Source organism: Taurulus bubalis, assembly GCF_910589615.1.
Source record: "Taurulus bubalis genome assembly, chromosome: 4".
Classification (NCBI taxonomy): domain Eukaryota; kingdom Metazoa; phylum Chordata; class Actinopteri; order Perciformes; family Cottidae; genus Taurulus; species Taurulus bubalis.
Genome location: NC_136592.1, coordinates 26172480 through 26192087, shown reverse-complemented (window position 1 = coordinate 26192087; position 19608 = coordinate 26172480). Strand labels below are relative to the sequence as shown.

The following is a 19608-nucleotide window of genomic DNA, read 5'->3' as shown; positions in this document are numbered from 1 at the left end:
AGAAAACCAAAACAGGAAAAGAACGGATGAAAATGAAACCAGTAACTTGCTGGAAGTATTTTTGAGGGCTGTGTGAAGAACATGACAACAGCTGCACTGCTGGTATTCTACCAGGAATTGAAGGTGGACACTTCAATTCAACTTGTATAAAGTATCAGATAAAACACAAAGAATTTAGTTTTGTTACTGTAATACAGCTTTTATTCTTGTCTGTTGCATTTTCATCTTGAAGCTGACGTAGAACTGCATATATCTTAATTACTCAACGTATAAGGCGACTAAAAATATCAACCATACTTCGATAAAATTTCGGTAACCAAAAGCTGATGCTGGCAATCACTTTTAAAAGTCAGTGCTACACATGCTAGCTGCTACACAAATACACACTAACAGGACATTCCTGAATTCCTACAAAAACTACATTTCACACTCAATAGAAGATATTACAAATAAGGATCATTTGAAAAAAATAATTTGGTCAAAATGTTTTTGAAGAAGTTGATTCAAATTGAGCAACACATCCACGTAATCATAGAGGAACCAATTAAACTCACCGATTAAGACACAAACAGGAGCCTCTAATACATCATGTGACAGCAGAAAAACGTTGACTACGTTTGCACACAACCTTTGGGTCTGTATATTTTTAGCTTAATGATGATGATGTGGTGCTTTTTTTAGTCGCCCAGTGAATTTTGAAACAATTTCATAACTGAGAACAATTTGCTCAACCTGCTAAGGACCATTTAGTCTTCCCTTTGAAGCTCAAGCATGAAAATCACAAGAGAACAGTAGCGCACGACACCTCGGGTCTGTTCTCACGTGCGTCGCCTGTGCACCACTTTCCAGACACAATTACGCTGATAACTTCGGCACTATTAGTCTTATTACTTTCACGGATCAGTAAGCGACATAAAAAGCTCTGCACTTAACACGCCATTGTGAGCTAATCTACAGACATGAGCGAGAACCACAAAGAGAACGCAGAGCGGGCCGACGCTGCTACAAAGTGCTATCTCTCACGAGAAGCTTTCAGAGGGAGCCACGACTGAAACAGCTCTCGTTGTAACTCAGGTAATGGCACTGAAACTAGTGCTGACTCTGCAGAAGACGTGCACTTTCAGGAGGAATCCAACTCCAGAGCCTCTACCACTGACCATGTTTGGGATGTCCAGGGGTTCACAAGGAAGACCTCGCTTTCAATCATTTGTTCATCTCACAGTGTTTGTTACCTGAATCTCTGTCAGGGGGCTTCGAATGTAATTTCCCCGGCTGCTTTTGGAGATCTGGCTCTAACCCTGATGTTTCTATTTCCAGCTGACCCTTCCTCTTAAGTGTGTTTCTCTTATAACTCCCAGGTCCAGTCAGTTAATATCTGCAGCAGATATACAAACACTGTGAATGGTTTCCAACGTGTCAGAATGAACGAATCACTGCAAAGTAACTTCCTAGTTCGTCAACAGGTGGGTATGAGCCGAAGCCAAAATACATGAATGAACTTCCACAATCCTCACTATGCTAACCCCTCCCCTTCCCTCACTGGTTTCTTACCCGTTTGTAGTTCTCGCAGGTGAAGCGGCTGTAGCTCCTGGCCGGCACCCTGAGGTCGCCGTACTCCGCCATGTGGGCGTGTCCCCTTGATACAGACTAACTCACTGGGCTCAAGAAAACAACTGGAGATCCATAAACCTCCAGGAGACGCGCTTTACTCCTCGTGATATGCACCTCTTGCCTTCAGACTGCTTCATTGAGACGCCTCAGACACTGGCACTGTTTTAACCACTCTCTCTATCTCTCTCTCTCTCTCTGGGTGTCATTCACTCTGTCTGAGTCAGACACTCTGACTCAGATCCCTCTTCTGCTATAGGAAGACAGACCAGCAACATAAAACACATACATTTAGATTGGTGTGCTTTAGCAAAGTTGTTTAAATCTAACAAACATATCGTGCTGGGGAAGCAGACAACAGACCGTTTTTAGATACCACCATCGTTCTCAAAGATAACAATGTTTTGGAGCAATTAACACAAGTAGGAATGACAGGAGAAAGTGTGGCTGTTTTGTAAATATTCACTCGAGCCATAAACTCCTAATACGGATGCATTTGTGTCCCATAGATGCATGTTACTAACATTAATTAATGAATTACTAACATTTCATCGTCCACTGTTTCGTGCTTGCAGGTTGCCATGCGACTGGATCACGGCTGTGCTTGTTACCGTGGTTCTGCTCGACGCCCACTGCTCCTATTCTTATGAGTATTAGCCATATTTCTATTATTTATAGTTGTTTGTTATTATCATCTCCGTCCCTCCCAACACAACCGGTCGAAGCAGATGTCCGCACATCCAGAGCCAAGTTCTGCTCGAGGCTTCTTGCCGTTGAAGGGGATATATTTCTCTGCCTCCGTCCCGCTTGTGCCTGCTAGTATAAATATATATACACTAGAGAGGAAGCACAGTCGCCCCCCGTGTCCCAGACACACGGTGTAAATGTGATGGATGACGGAGATCCTAACGCTGACCGACAGAGCGGTTTAGTGTCTTCTTCCTCTGACACACCTGGTGCTGTACATTACAGCGGGTGCCCACACACGCACTGACAAACATGACACATGAGTTCACATGGGAGGCCTCAGATCTCTCTCGAAGGATTGTACTACTGTTTGACCACTGGTGAAATGAGCATGCAAGTGATGTGCTAACATTAGACCGGTCACTATAATTAACGTCATTGACTGATTGATCTTTAATGCTTTTTGGGCTACAATTGTTGTAGTTTGCTAACCCTAACCCTCTGTAACAACCCAACCCATATTCTGGTCGGCGACCCCTCCTGCAGCCCGGCCACGTTGAGTCTCATCGATAAGGACGCAGCCGCTCTCCGTGCTGCTGCTGCAGGCGGAGGGTGACATGTGGCGGCACGTCTGACCCAGTCTGGGCCCGGCTAGCAGATGGCTAGTGGGAAAATGATGGATGGACTGATGGACACACTCGCGTAATAGAAGGATGCAGGGAGGGTGAGGAGTGTATGATAGCTGTACGCCTCACACCTTTCACATCTTACATGTATAGAGTCACCCACTCCCCCTCCCCAGCTTAAATAAGTCAACACTGGGCGAAGGGGATCATCGTCCACAGCAACAAAAAGCCTAAAAGCTACTGTGTGATGGGATGCACGGCCAACAGAGTAAAAAAAAAAACAGAACTAAGTTTGTAGAAGCTGCCCAACTGAAAACTGAGGATACATGTAATATGATATCAGCAGGAAGAATGGAAATACTATGTGACCAATGTACCGTAAATGTAAAGTTTTAGGCAAACTATCCTACTGGAACCTAAGCTGAAGCATTTTTACAAAATGACACTTGTGTTAAAGTGCAATGTGGATATATCAGAAAGCTGTGCAGGCCTATGCTTGCAAGTGCCTTAGCTAACTACATTAGCTTGCTAACAGCTGACGTTGTCACCCCTTCAGCACCCCTGGTGGCCAAAGGGTGCTAACATATTTCTATAACATGCTGGAATCTGATATTATTAGCTACAGGCATTAACAAAAAAAAACATTGCGTTTCAGCCCTCAGATGCACTTTATGGCGCAGATCATTTTCCTGTATTTTCAGGATATGATCTGTCTCTATGATGGGGTCTTGTGTCTTTTTGAAAAGGGATGTAAACGCAGATCTGCTGTTTGATATGGTCAATAGGGATTTTCTAAGGTAATTACAATGGATTTGAGATATGTACTTTAAAATTCATAGGTGCCACGTTTGCGGCTCCGTTAACTCACTTCCGTTAACTCACTTAGTTTGGTCAAACAGGCTTTCCAGAAGTTGGAAACAAATGCAGGACTGCTTCTATTATGCTTCAGATGAAAACAGACAATTTGACAAGGCACAACAAAGATGAACTGGGAAGAGACCCTGGAAAGATCAACCTAGGTATTCAATCAAAACACCGTCCAATAGTGGCCCCAAAAACAGAGCCCAGTTTGTCAAACCACTGGGGTCGAGATTAGTTGAAAAGCACAAGCAGAATATTGTGAATGTCTACATATAATACTGTGTTACGTCCCTGCAGGGGCTATTAGATGTCCATGTCTGTCCTGTTATCTAAGGAGGTACATGACAACAGAGGGAAGAAACATAAACAGAGCCATATAAAGATAAGGGTTGCTTGAGAAACAGACCCCTGTTCTTTAAATAGTCATAATCATATGGAACCTATATGAAACGTTTGCCTTCGCCCTAGTTTCTCCTCTCCATCACCGCTGCAGCTGGTGGAGCTGCTTCTTGTTCTTCTCAGCTCCCAGCAGGATGCACCATGGAAGTTTTTTTTGGTCTGTGGGGCCACTGGCAGCTACTTCGCCCCCCTCCATTCTCTGTTGTACTCACACAGACGACAGGCCTCTCAAGTGGCTTCAGCCCACAGAAAGCTGAGACGGGCCGCTCTGAATGAGCCCTCATGTCTCTGCCTGCTCTCTGTTTGGCACATGAAAGACATGTGGCTTTGTGAGGCATAGAGGCCACACCAGGCTCATGGTAGTCCCAACGACTTGGTGAGGACTCTGCACTTTGGAAAACGGAGTCACACATCAGAAGGCCACGAGAAGAAGTGTGCATGTGTGGTCATCTGTACACGTGAAACAGAAACGGATTTGACACACATTGCTGGTGGGTGGAAACAAATTGACCCTCAAATTGCAATAAAAATGTACATCTGCAGCCCATAGGGACAGTTTTGATAGTACGTGCGTCAACAATTTACCACGTCTATTTGACAGCGAACCAAATATTCAGTTTAATCCAGAATATGATAATATTGAATCGTGAATACAGGACATCTAAATCCCCTAAATTGGTGCTTTGGCTGCTGCACAGTTGAAATGACACAGCAGTGTCTGATCAGGACAAATCCTGAGACATGCAGGCTGATGCACACGAGTGCCCAGCAAGTGTTATTAAAGACGGCTTAGCTTGTTAGCAGTACTGTATGAGTGAACAAGCCATATGCAATGATAGAACTGATTTCCCTGCAGAGACAGCTGCCTCGTGGATCCGCACTCTGCAGGTGTGGTTCAGTAGCAGTGAAGGTCTGCACACTACAATGTAACCTCAGTTCTGACTTTACAATGTCATTGACAGAGCCAGAACCACTAAAGAAAATGCAATCTTTAAATTGTACATGGGTGTACTCTTTCTTAGTAATCAAATGCACATCCTGAATTAAAATATGGCAATTGACCCTTAATGCATGACATCCCCACTATTTGGCCAAAGTTGCAGGTGCAATAATGCAGCGTTCCGGACAACTTTGAACTCGATAATTTCCAACCCCCTACTGGAAAAGGTACAATGGGCCACTTAAGGTCAGAGTTCCCAATAATAAACCAAGAAGCATTTGTTTGACACCACACAACAACGGAAGCGTGCATTGTAAATGCTAAACCATCAACTAAAAGGCAAAATAAAGTATATTTGCAAGTACATTTCATATATGTATGCAAGGAGGATGCACTACTGTGTGTTTAATTGTGTGTACACTTGACAAAGAAACATTAGTCTGTCACGGTCAGCCATGTTTTTCTGCTCACGATTGGCGCCGTATACGTGGAACGCTTGGGAATTTCAACTGGGGAATCATCAACCTCCGACTCTAATGGGAACGGAGTATGGCTAAGCTATGCCATGTAGCTTCGATTCAAGCTCAAGACGGCTACATGTTAACTTGATGAAATGCCCGTAAGTTAATCATTTATAAAAAAAATATAAATGAATAAAAGCAATGTTTAACTGCACAACATTTTGTCTGAACCCTGAATCCAACTCAGTGAAGATTTTAAATCTCGAGTCAAGACAGGTCAAATCAAACTTTGCTCAATCAATACGCTCATCAAAATAATTATTGGAAAAACAAAAGAGCAGTAAATGCTGTGGCCAGTGAGAGATGTGTGTAAAACTGTACAGTACAGAATTACACACACTATACATAACAACTACACTATATAACTTAACTAAAAACAATTACGGTTCCATTCATTTTTTTTATGCTCTGTGTGTAGTGGCATGATGTCTATGATCAGGATTACACACATAAATCACACATTTTGATTTACGCTGCATGAGGTCCTGTGTTGACATAAGGACCATGAAGATCAAATAATCAATAGACCTGTATTAGAACAGAGAGAGTTGTGGACATCGACTACACTTCATAATAAAAAGAAAGGTCATTTTAATTTCTGGAAGTGTGTGCACACGTTCAAGTGTGCCTGCCTGAAATCCTTTTGTCATTCTCTCTCTCTCTCACACACACACACATGCACACACACACACACACACACACACACGCTGACCCTGTGGTCCACCGGCATCCCGTCAGTCATGCTGTGTGGAGGTTAGCGGTGTGTAATTAAACTAGCCTTCTTATCGGCTCATCTCTAGACTTGGGTAATAACCTCCTCTGCTTCCTTCTCCCCTTCCTCTGTGGGCCGGCAGATTCAGATAAGGACGAAGGCAGAAAGAAAGAAAGAGAGAGAGAGAGAAAGAGAGTCCCGTCCGTCTGTGTTATTTGTAAACTCAACAGGGTGCTCATTATACAAACTAATTTGTATTAAATCAGCTGCTTCCTACTTTTATCACACAGCCATTACAAATATCTTTTTTTCCCCTAATTTGTTCGCCCCACGCAACCTTTCTGCACCTGACCGGCTCTGTATTTTATCACAGCGTCCCAGATCCTGTTGAATATTCACCATCTCTGTTGGTACTCCTATCACATCCAACAGCAGGCCACAAAGCAGAACCAAAGACTGTACTTTTTCTTATAAATGCTTGATAAAGAGAATGCACACACAAACACACATGAACGCGCCGCAAAACTCTGGTTGAAGTTTTTCACTAAGCCTATTTTAAATTTCCATGCAGACATCAAAGTGAGGCTAGTATCAGGTGAGGGAGAAAAAAAAAAAGTGACGCACGCCTTCAGGACTTTCCTCTGATATTAAAATGAATGCCGCTAATCCATTGCGCGCCTGCAATCCAACACCGCAGCTACTATACAGCTCTAGGGTGATGAGACAAGCATTTTCACTGATACGTAAACACACAGTGGGAAAATGAAAAACATCTAAGTGAGACATGTTCTGAAGCTGCAGCGTCAGGGATGAAAGGCAGGATAAAGATGTCAACACTGTGTTGATGAAAGGACGGTCAACAACAGAGAAACTGCCTGCGCTTCAAAATGTTATACGCACAGAAAAGAACTGAGATGCACTCATTTCTTTAACTGCCCCCTGGTGTTTGACCCGTGGGATGACCTGGAAGTGTTCAGCCTACCAGTTTCATGGTGAAATTGTTCTGCTCCCAGCGGCACAGCATCAAACTCATGTTGCTTCTTGCAGCTTTCTTCCTTGGAGACACCTGCCTCACACTGAGGAGGACTGTTGGTTGGCCAGCCAGGCCCAAATAGGAGCCATCAGAACCAGGTCCAGACTACAGCTGGACCCCACAGAGCTGCAGCTAAACACCCCAAAAATCCATAGAAAAAAACTGAATCCAAGTAGGAGGTTGCAGGTTTGAGCAAAATGTCCTGAATGAGTGCACCATGAAGATCCAGAGGAAATGGGAGAGCTGCTGCTTGGTGGAGCCCCAGCAGGTCTCTGCGTGCCTGAGGGAGAGAGGGAGGGGATGGGAGGGGAGGGAGGGGGAGCTCAGTGCCTCCAGCTTCTCTCCACCCACTCTGGGACACGGAGGAGGGAAAAATAAACGCAGGAGGCGAAAGGCAAGAGGAGCTCTGCGGCCTCTGCTGCGGCTCTGAGAGGAAGCCAAACCAAACGCATCGAGGAGGAGGAGGAGAAGGAGGAGGAGGAGGAGGAGGAGGAGATCCCCTTCCCCTCCTCTTTCGCCCACGGCAACACAGTGTGTTATTGCTCTTCAATGGACCATCGTCCATATGCGGACTAGAACGGAAGAGAAAAGAACAGACCCCCGATAGTCGAGCCCCTCATATGACACAAAAAAAAGTGAGGACAAAAAAAGGATGATCAGTGCACCCTTGATAACAGATGAGGAACTAAAGAGAGGGAAGTGCGGAGCTCAGAGGCCAAACCGCGCCGCACTCAACGCTAACCGTCTCTTTTCTATTTATTATTTCTTAAACCAGCTCCTCTGCTGTCTGTTAAAAAAAGCCGGGTTTTATTTTCCCCGACCAGAGACGGAGCAGTCCGGTCTCTGATCAGCCGTCACCCACATCACATTGCAGCAGCTGCATGTGTGTATTTATGTTCATGTGTACAGCGGGGACCTAACCTAAGCATTTATGTATGTGTGAGTGTGTGTGTGTTTGTGTGTGTGTGTAAGAGAGTCCACAGCACAGGATGCCCTCCGTTTGAGCGCAATCCAAGCCCCTGTACACACACACACACACACACACACACACACACACACACACACACACACACACACACACACACACACACACACACACACACACACACACACACACACACACACACACACACACACACCACAACCAACCACAAATTACAAGCCGAATTTCAATTTTGGGAAAGGCCCAAGATTTACAGAAAGTTCCCACAGTAGGGGGATGCATGATCACTTCCAGCAGGCGGTACACAAGCACTTTCAGCTTCACGGTATAACAATAAGACTGAAGCCATGTCAAGAGTATAAAGTGAGGTTTTCACAGAAATAAATGTTTGTTTTGCTTCTCTATTGCCAACAGTAATGCAACTTGCAGTGGGTTCAAAACAGTTTTTACACTCATTGTCGGGTGGGAAATGATGCATTTTATGTATATAAAAAAAAGACATTTGCAGCTGAAATGCACGGCAAAAGTGGTCCACTGGCAGTGAATTTACACTGAATGTCATCAACAACACGCTGAGACCGGCTGAGTGTGGCATTGTGTGTCAACAGTGGTTGAAGTTTGGACTTGTGGTTTGCAGTGTATTATGGTTGCAAATGTATGCATGTACGGTAGAAACCATAGACAAAACAAGAAAAATCTCAGACTTCATCAACAGAATATCCAATGAGGATGACGTCGACGTCACAAGAAACACCTACACTAGCTGATCGTGGCGCGAAGCTGGAGGTGCTTTGAGCTAAACGCATTAGCATTGTCTTCATAAGCTAACATGCTCACAAAGAGCAGGGCGGCGGTCAAAATAGTCCCAAAAGATTCTGTCCCATGTCTTTTGCTTTTCCTAACGTCATGTGAAGGATAATTTGTAAAGACCTAGGAAAGCCGCAAGGAATTGTGGGACAAAATTATATCCTTTCCTTTGGTAAAAGAGGGTCCAGTGGACCCTGTGCTAAAGGGGATTAGGAACGAATCATCAAAGCTTCCTTAGCACTGAGAGATCAACCTGCAGTTATCATGGCTGCAACTGAGAAACTTTGATGCTTTCAATCAGTTAAGAACTTTCCTAACAAAAAATAAACCATTAGACTGCAGCACAAGTGTAATGTTTACCATGGTCACCAACTTATTTTAGTGGTTAGCATGCTAACATTTGCTAATTAGCACTAAATAAAAAGTAGCTGATGCGGATTGGAATGTCATTAGTTTTTCGGGTGTTTCCCCAGATAATGATGATGATGATGATCCTCTCAGCTCCATGAATGTCGCTAGCAAATTTGAACGGCAATCAATCCAATAGTTGTTGAGATATTTCAGTCTGAACCAAAGCGGTGGACGAGCTGACATCGCCATCACTAGAGCCACAGTGTTACCATTACAGATGGAAATCAAACTGCAACCAATATCGCACATGCAGTACTTTTTCCTATATTTCCCACACCACAGAAAGAAACCCTTCCACTCAGCCTACCACGCCACAGAAACATTAGTCCCCCATTGCTCCTAACTAGCATTGATTTAATGACATTCTGGCTCGACAAGAAGAGAACATGTCAGCATTTAGTGTTTGTGTTTAACAGTTTTAGCACAGGCCTTCAACAAGCTCATTAAGTGCAGCCGCAGTGAATGGGCTGAGTTCGGTTCCTTTCACAGTCCCAGATAAACCTCAGTGTGTCCGGGACAATGGAGGGAATAACCCTGCCAGGGAGAGCCTTTTGTTTTGGGGGGGGGACCCCCACCTCAGAGCTTTCGAGGCTGGGGAGGAAGATTGGGGTGGGTGGGGTGCGGTGGCCCTGCTGCCTGGCTGTTCCCGTTGTGGGTGAATGATGGGGGTGAGGGACATATGGACTCGCTGGGGGTAAAGAGACACGCACAAAGGCAATGGGACAGGGGTCTGCTGTGGTGGTAATGCTACACTGACTACTATATCTGTCTTTTTATTGACTTCTGTTATCAAATTATAAAGCTGATTGGAACACGTTTAGTCCAATGAGGCATCTGGGCCTGGTTGACCACCAGCTGACCACCACCAACATTTAAACAATCAGTGCTTCACGTTGCAAACCTAATGACCTAACGTCGTATCTTCAGATGCAGTAAAGGTGCCGCTGCCGTGGGTGAACACCTTTAACACGTGTCTTTTCAGAATAAAATAAAGTCGGAGAGAGTTAATGTATCCAAAACTTAAGAAATCTATCTGCAACTTGATTTACATTTTGTTGTTATTATATCTCATTTGTCTTTACTTCTTAATGCTTTGAACCCATGAACTCAAAGTGTTGGAGAAACATTAAATAAAATTAATTCAAACCATTAAATCTTTTGTTTCAAGGTTTTTATCCTATAATTATTAATGTTTTTGTCTTATATGCACCGTGTGTGTGTGTGTGTGTGTGTGTGTGTGATGATGTGTGGGAAATGTAGAGACTTGATGTGTTTACAGTCAGTGAAAAGCTTTGTGAGATTAACAGCCCCATCGTCTGATTCTACACTTATCAGGGAAGCTTAGCCTGTGTCAACTGAGCGAGTGCAAACATGCAGAACGACACACACACACACACACACACACACATACACACACACACACACACACACCTTGTTGAAATGATAAAAATACTCCATGAAGCGGAGATGAGAAAATCCATCTTTTCTTCCCCAGTGTTTACACTGACGAGTCACATCAAACTCTGAGCACAGCTGGAAGAAGCCTAGCTTGAACCGTTGACTACAGGGTGTCATATTCAGGTATTATTTGGTCTTTTTTACATCTAGGTGATAAATGTAATGTGTTAGTAATGCACTTTTACAATTTGGTGACCTGCTCTTGTACATTTATTGAGCAAAATAATATACACATCCAGATAGGCTGCACCTATTATTATTTTTTATAGTATCCTTTATTAAAGAATAACTTCTATAGATCTGATTTGTAAAGAACTTCTATGTTTTATTTGAGCAGGTCAACTAATGTGATGGTGATCAGATGGTAAATAAATAAATATAAAAAAAATAAAAATAAATACATTTTTCTCATATGGTATGTGTGTGTTTAATACACACAGAGTGTGTGTTCTCCTTCTGATTGGTTGCATCGAAACCTTAACCAGCCGGCGTCACCGTCTCTCTGCATGGCTCCACAGAGGTCACGGAGTTATCCAGCCTGCCTCTCGGTCCTTGTTGACCCCCGGACACGGGCCTCTGGGGAGGGTGACTCCAGCCCCGCTGACCTCTCCCTCCTGGCCTCTCCTCCTTTTTTCCACACTGCCTTCTGTTTCCAGACAGAGATGGAGCTGATTGCGTTAGTCTAACCGCCGATTCCCCAGGGGGCGCCGCTCACAGTGACCCATTTTGTCTGCGCCAAGCAGCTCCCTGTGACAACTAACGCAAAAGGAAAGCAGACAAGGAGAGAAACTGAGAAGAGGAGGGCACCTTGGTTGGGGGGGGGGATCAATGGATGAACGTTGACTCAGGAGAAGCAGATGCCCGGCCCGAATAATATGGTTACGTCCCTCAGCCATGACCTCACACAGGAAGGCAAGGGGACAACCGCGCAGGAAGTGGAATCTGATCGAGACACATTAGGCAGAGATGAGGTCATTACAACTGGAGCCAACTGCCATATGAACATGTACACCCCCTCCAAAAATAAATAACGTAGCCCGGTGTAAATGCATAGACTGGGGAAAAAATTCTCTTGAATTATTTTGTTTTTTGAGAAGATATCGAACAGAATATGAAAAACCCAAAAGGTAGACATGAAACATTGAAACCTTTTTGAAATTCATCCTGCAGAAGAGTTATTTACTGATAACAAAATGTGTTTTTCCTGCCAGCCAACGAAACAAACATTGGGCTTTCTGATCGCATCCTGGAGTAAAGTTGGATGTAAAAACCCAACAAATCTTTCAATATCTGTAAAAATCCTGCAGCAAATATGGCACAGGCCAGTGTTTTTTTGTGTGCCATTTCACTCTGGAAAGCTGCTCAGGTGGCTGCTGGGGGAGCACCCGCCGCCTCACCCTCAGGTCTGCTGCTATCTCCCCATCTGACCGCACTATAGTCTGCCTGTGAGTGAAGCCTCTGCTGAATCTGCAGGACGGCCGTCTCTGTGCTCTCTGAGAGGTGCGCTTGTCGCTCTTATCAACAGCAACACGGGCCTCCTCCTGTCTGATGCTGATTGTAACACGTGTGCGGTCGCTGTTGGGTGAAAACCTCTTATCTCCAAAGTGTCAGCTTTCAGGAACCTTTCAAAAAAAAAAAGGCTCGATCTCAGCGTGACAAAAAGCCTTTTTGACGTTTTTAAATGAGGCTTTTACTTGACGACTGCGACAGACACAACCACAAAGTGATTAAGCGCATGGGTTAAATCCATGAGGATCACTTACTAAACCTAACAAGACATGTCCTTTTTTTGTCCCGAGCTCTTTGTCTGAACTCCTGCAGTCTGTTAAAACCTCAGTTATGCCTCTGAACAATGAACTCTCCAACAATGAGTCGCTAAAACATCCATTAAATCTGGATTTAACTTGCAGCTCCGCCAGTGGAGACATATGTGTATGTGTGGTCCTTTGTCATGGAAATAAAAAAAAGGAGCAATATAGTCACTCAGCCCCCCCCCCCCCCCCCCCACACTCAATCTGTCCTCCTCCGGAAGGGCGGGAGGACATTAGCAATCCAATGCAGCACGGTGTTGCTCTGCCTTTCACTCTCACCTGCTGGGCCGGGTTCTCAGGAGACTCTCGCTGGATGTGAGAGCCATAAAAAAAAAGTCATTATTGCCTTTCACAGGATGCGGAGGAGGAGGGGAGAGGCATGAGAGAGATCTCTTCTCGGGGTCAAGAGAGATGGTTTTAAAGGTTGACGCTGACATTTCCCGACTGAAGGTGCAGATATGAAATAATGAGTTTTATCTTATGTATCACGCTGAAAGCTCTGTTTAGTATTTTGGCTTGAAAATCCTTGAAAATAGCATTTTAACCAATGAAGGGACAGCATGGTTCTTTATTGTTAGGAGAGCTGCAACTATGGATTAGTGCCATGATCAAGTAATCTCTTCAATGTATTCTGAAAATGTCAAAAAGCACCAATTTGACAGACTCAAGAGGAAATCTTTAAAATGCTTGTCACTTCCCGACCCCCCAGTCAGTTTCATCTTGGATCTCTAATATTCTCTAAACTATATATAAGGGGTTGATATTAAAACAATACTGAAGAGTCATTCATGAGGAGGTTCTCTAGTCCCACATGAAATGAAACAAACTTTATCGCCTTCTGCCTCCAACAGAGTATAGCATAAAAAGGTAATTAAACTAATAGAATTGTTTTGAGTTGGCAACTGTTCAAAGGCGGCAATCTCAAAGATTTTCATTTGAATAAATATATGTAATACAATGGGGACTGAGCCTTTAACCCACTTAGGAAAGTATTGCAATAGTTCTGTATTTGCAGTATATTTGCTCTCTGTGGCGACATCCTGGAAAAATTGCTTTATCACCGTTTTTCTTTCTTGTAAAAATGGGATTATGCAAACTATTCTGACAATTTGGAGCTCACGCGTCAGCAATTGGACTCCAGACTGCTAAACTCTAATCATAGATAATTGTTCTCACTCAAATGGTAACTCTAAATCCACCAGGACTAAAATCATTAGGGTTGCTATTTTAAGGCTATTCATATTAGAGCGGAAACACAGATATTACTTATATATAATGTCATTGCTGGTTTTCTTGAATGGTTTTAACAAAATAAATATATATTAACTCTAATCTCTACCCCCCATCTCCATGGATCCCTAGTTTGCCATTAAGGGTCATTTAATTAGCTTTGAATCCATAACAATTAAATGAGTTCATACATAGCGCTGCGTATAGCGGGTTCACGGTCAAACCAATTCCCAGAAGGAACTTACAACCAATTTAAATAATTCAAATGAACTCACACGATTACATATCTTCGAAAATGAAGGAAGTTGAATTAATAAAGATGATGAATCTCTCACGCAGTGATGATTTAATATACCCAGCGCTCTTCTCTCCTGAAGGCTGGCTGGCCTAAATTGTGGATCCTGGTTTATTTACAAGACAATCATCTCAGTAAATGTTAGCAGAGGTGACCTGCGACCCTCTTCACTATGTTTTTGTGTGATTGGTGTTCAGTTCCCAGGCCCAGATGAGCTTTCATAATGATTCTAATAAAGGCAGTCTTTACACAGAGCCTGACTTAGGCCTTTATCTGGAAAGATACTTATTAAGATAGGAGCTCCTTATCTCACCGGCACACAGACAAATCTCCCTGTATGGCTGTGCGCTCATGTGTGTGTGTGTGTGTGTGTGTGTGTGTGTGTGTGCGTTCATGACTTATGAAGGACTGTGCACGCTCCACGTAGCAACAGAATTTATTTTTTCAGGCTCTCCTGCTGTGCATATGGCTTTCAGAGATTCTGCGTTTGAACCTTTTCCTTTTTCAAAGCGGTAGCTGAGAATAAATGAGCTGGCAACAATGAACACTTGGAGAAAGAGAACCAAATAAATAATGAAAGAGTGAGAGAGCGAGAACGAGGGTGAGAGAAAACGGAGAGAGACAAAGAGAAAGGTGGTCGGGGATAAAAGTGAGGCATTCAAGATGAATGGAGAAGCAAAAACTGTGGCCTTGAATGACTTGCGCACACATTCTCTCTCCTGCCAGTGTTTGTGAATGGAATCAGATGTAGTGTGAAAAAACAGCCACTAGAGGGCAGCAGAGTATCTGCGCAAGGCTTTGCACTCTGCAATAACAGTATGGTAAAAGGTTAAAGGTCACAGCAGCTTGTCATTTCATTCGGTGTCACACCAGAGACAGATAGACCACCATGCACGCAGACACACACACACACACACGCGCACACACACACACACACACACACACACACACACACACAGCTTCAAATACCATTCACACATTTCCAGACTATCACCTAGACATTAAATTCTGAAGATTGTGCCAGACTTTACGCTTTCTCACACACACACACACACACACACACACACACACACACACACACACACACACACACACACACACACACACACACACACACCTCTAAGCATAGAGACAGTGCCTCCCTCCTGTCTAACGCGGCCTGGATGTTTCTCTCTGCCTGCTGCTCTCGCTGCATTATAGATTAACTCTTTGTTACAGGTGTACACAACATGTTTGTGTGCTTAGTGCCAACTGGGTCATCCAGCTGGAGGCCTGTGAGGAGCAGGAGTCTCGTCAACACTCTGCCACGGCTCCACTAATCCTTCAGATACCTGCAATAGTGTGCTGCCCGCAGTGTCGTGTTTAATGCATTTTGTATTTAAATGTCTCTAAAGCACACCTTGTTTAAACAGTTTCCTACATTTCCCAGTATGCCTGGAAAAAAAATCCTTGGATAAATCCATGGTTTATATGCTTTTCATGAATATTTCCTCCTTTCTTTACTCTTCTTCCTGTTGTCTGTGCTTTAAGATTTAGATCTCAAGAGACAATCCTGGTTCAATAAAGGTGAAGTAAAAATAAACTGATAGAGGTTGTAAGAGCAAGAGGATACACTGTCCTAGTTGAGAAGTGACTCAAACCTCAACCCACTCTTGCAGTATGACTGTACTGGATTCAGGTCTATTTGCTGCTACTGTGGATGCTGAAATTGGTTTCTCCGCCCCTCCAATGATGGATCTTTCTCTCTGTACGGTTGCTGGAAGTTGGTGAAAAATGTTTACTCCAGACACTTGTGATCGCACTTTTCCTGATTATTAAACTGAAAGAAAAAGTCTCTACACATCGTGTCTCCCACGTTGGCCATGAAAGCATCAAAAACATGAAGCAGCCTCCTCGTCTCATCTCACTTTGCCCTCAGAGCAGATTGGATGCACTCTGAGGACCAATGATGTCTGTGCACCAAATCAGCATCGACAATTCTGCCTCTCAGGCCTTCCTCTAGTTCAGTGTCTCTAGAGGGAAGCCCAGCAGACACGGCCTATGAGGACGATAAAACTGAGCTATGAGGCAACTAACACTCCTGCCCTGTTGTAATTGTTTCAAGCAATTATTGCTTGAGCTGACCGACATAATGTACAACACTGTACTGTAGTTAAAGAGGACATATCATGCTCATTATCAATGTCATGCTTGTATAGTGTTTCTACAATAACAATGTTTACACGCTTCAACGTGTTTTCACCCTCTCTCTAAAAGGCTCCGCTTAAGCGCCTGTCTCTTTAAGCCGCCCTCCCAAAAAGAAGCCAATTCTGCTCTGATTGGCTGAGAAGAAATTGGCGGGTTTACTGTGATTGACGGGACGCTGCCGCTACAAGAGCCATATCCGCCGTCTATATGTCACTCCAAATATGCTAACTTCGGGTTCACTGGTTGCAAAAAAACAAGATGGCGACGGCCAAATCGCCGAAAATCAAGGCTTTAAAACGGCAGTCCAGAAACCAACGGGTGACGTCACTTCTTATGTACATGGAGATACTTCGGAGATACTTCGATAGGCTGCGGTGTATATTCTATTGAGCCTGCATGGGTCGAGGAGTAGAGGAGTCATATCTGAATGGCGTGTTGAATCACATGTTTTCTAATCTAGGCAGCCCACAAAAAAACTGGCTGGGTTGTTTTATATCACAGGTTCTGGGTTTCATTCCAGATACCAAAATGTATGAGCAATCACTGAAAAAAACTCCTAAATTGACTAAAAAAGGCAGACCGGGCAATTTACAATGTACAACTTAATACAATACAACTTAAATGTACACACACACACAGACACACACACACACACACAAACACACACACACACACACACACACACACACACACAGTGATGGATTTCAACACATGTCTGCAATATTCACATCACTGCTGCTGGTCAGGAAGGTCAAGGGTTAACCCAGCCGGGGGTGAAGACGACTGCTTCATCAGCACCACAGGGATGGAGAGGGAAAAAAGGACAGAGAGAGAGAGAGAGGGAAAGAGAAAGTCACGGAAAGTAGGTCAGAGAGAAAAAGAAAAAGCACGATTAGCCACTAAACAAACGCCACCAGCAGCGGGCACGCGCCGTGTCCGAGGGCGCTGGGCTCCTGCATCTTCTCCTCACGCGATCATTATCATCATCACACATTTGTCTCCTAAACCACAACGGTTGCTGGACACCCCGGTGGCTCCAAGTCCCGCTTACTGTAAAGACACACACACATACACACACACCTCCTTCCCCTCACTGCCTTACATGGCGTTAAGAGCCATCCCTCTCGGCGCTGCAGCCGTTTGTGTGGGGTTGCTAAGTGCTGCCAATGTTTCACACAAACACAGCAAAACAGCCACCCTGATATCCCGCTACGCTGCCATCCTGGACGGCACAGACGCAGCCGGCTCCGTCTCCTTCCAGGAAAATTATTGGATTTGGCTTTGTGTTTCTGTTGTGCTGAACGGAGCCAGAGAGAGGAAAAAAAAAGCACTGAAATGATGTGTGCTGATTTACAAGAAAAGGGATCATTCAAAGGGCCCCCTCACGACTGAGAAGACAAGAGGCACAGAAATGCATAATCACACTGACACAATGTGAAGTGATTGATGACAACGGATGGTCTTGCAAAGAAATGGCAAGTGACCTTTCATGCAAAGACTGAATGTCTTTATACCAGAGTTAATGATTCTCCTTCATAATTTGATTCTTGTCCGACAGTAAAATCCCTAATTTGTAATAAAAATAAGGAACTGTTGTAATTATTGTGCACACATTATCAAAAGAATACACCCCAGATACCTGCTGAGCTCTGTACACACCATTGAAGGTGAGAGGCTTTTAGAGGCAGAAGTCCATTCTCTCATCCAGCAGTGTTCAAAATGAACCAAAGCACATATTGTACCTCACGAAGCTGCTGCTGCTGCGCAGGTTTGCCTCTTATCACAGCTTGTTCGAGTAGGCAGTGAGCCTCCACCAGGGCTGAGTAATAAGTAAGAGTAGGTGGAGAGAGATCTAATAAAAAGAGTGGATATCAGTAAAGCTCAGCGGCCGCAGGTGGAGGTGACAGTTTTACATCCTGACCTGAGCGTCTTCTCTATCCTCTGAGTCCGGTGTGATGCTTCTCCGGGGTCCTGCGCCAACCTGCTGGCCCAGCGAGGGGATGTGGGTCTTGAGGGGTTGCGAAGGCAGAGCTAGAGCCGAGGGCCGGCTGTGGTTCTGGGGGATGGGCAGGGCGCTGTGCACCGGTTTGGGTTTGGGGAGTCCTGATTTCATCTTTGAGGCCACCAGGATGGCTGGCATCTTCTCCCCGACCGCCCGATGACCGCACGCTGCCCTCCTACTCACGCTGAGTTTGGAAATTCTGCCTCTTAGTCAGCAAGGCTCCTCGTTCACTCGCATATGGTCCAGCTACTTGTGTACCAGATTGAAGAAACACGTGTGCAGCTTGCACCTGATCCACCACAGGGTCGAAGGAATGTGTGTAATTTGTCGGTGTCCGGGTCTTTGCTGGATCTCAGCAGGGGGGTTGAGCTGAGCTCCCCAACATGCAGTAGGGGGGCTTGTCACACACCGATTCCACCTGTTTCCTGTTATCAAGTAGCTACAGCTCTTTATATCTTGTAGAAAAGACCAAATCCTCCTCACAGTGTTCTGTAAAAAAATAAAACAAATGTGTCCAGGTGGAAATGAGAAAATCCACTCCACTTTTCCAGGAAAAGGAAATCCAAAACCTCACTTCTCTCTTGGAGGATTCCCCAGTTGCCTGGTGGCAGAGCGAATGTTCCCTTCCACTTATTTCCAACACTGAGCAAAAGGATCCTACAGGAGAGCAGTTCCTCTCCCACAGAGCTTTGTTAATTACACCATCGCTTCGGGATGACAGGAAGGAAGGACCGAGCTCCGTCGAGGAGAGATGGAGGAACAAAAAAAAAAGAACAAGCAGCAGTGACACAGCGACCGCTCGCTCCAACGACTGCTCAGCTTGTGACTACAGCCTGAAACCCACTGCTCTCCGCTGCCGCTCTGCCTCTCCCTCTAAGTCGCGGTTAGCAGCAGGTGTGGCTTAGATCAGGGCTGACATATGTGGAGAAAAGCTCAACACATTTACTCAGTGTGCTCCTCCAGCCTGCCTCTTTATTTCTCTGTTTGTCTTACAGCTATATATGTATATCCCTTCATACAAAGATGTCCAACTCGGAGAGGCATTTAACCCCATTTTGAGTTAAATGGTTGCTAATT

The 19608-nt window shown here is 44.5% G+C and overlaps 1 protein-coding gene across 1 annotated transcript in view; it reads right to left on the bottom strand.

Moving 5' to 3' along the window:
* Window positions 1-18669, bottom strand: part of nav2a (neuron navigator 2a) — a gene marked incomplete at its 5' end in the record, with an annotated part of 102266 nt that extends 83597 nt beyond the window's left edge. The window contains one exon of the mRNA XM_079216445.1: window positions 18451-18669. Coding sequence (XP_079072571.1) covers window positions 18451-18669 — 219 coding nt within the window. The remainder of the gene's footprint in view (window positions 1-18450) is intronic.
* Window positions 18670-19608: the final 939 nt, after the last annotated feature.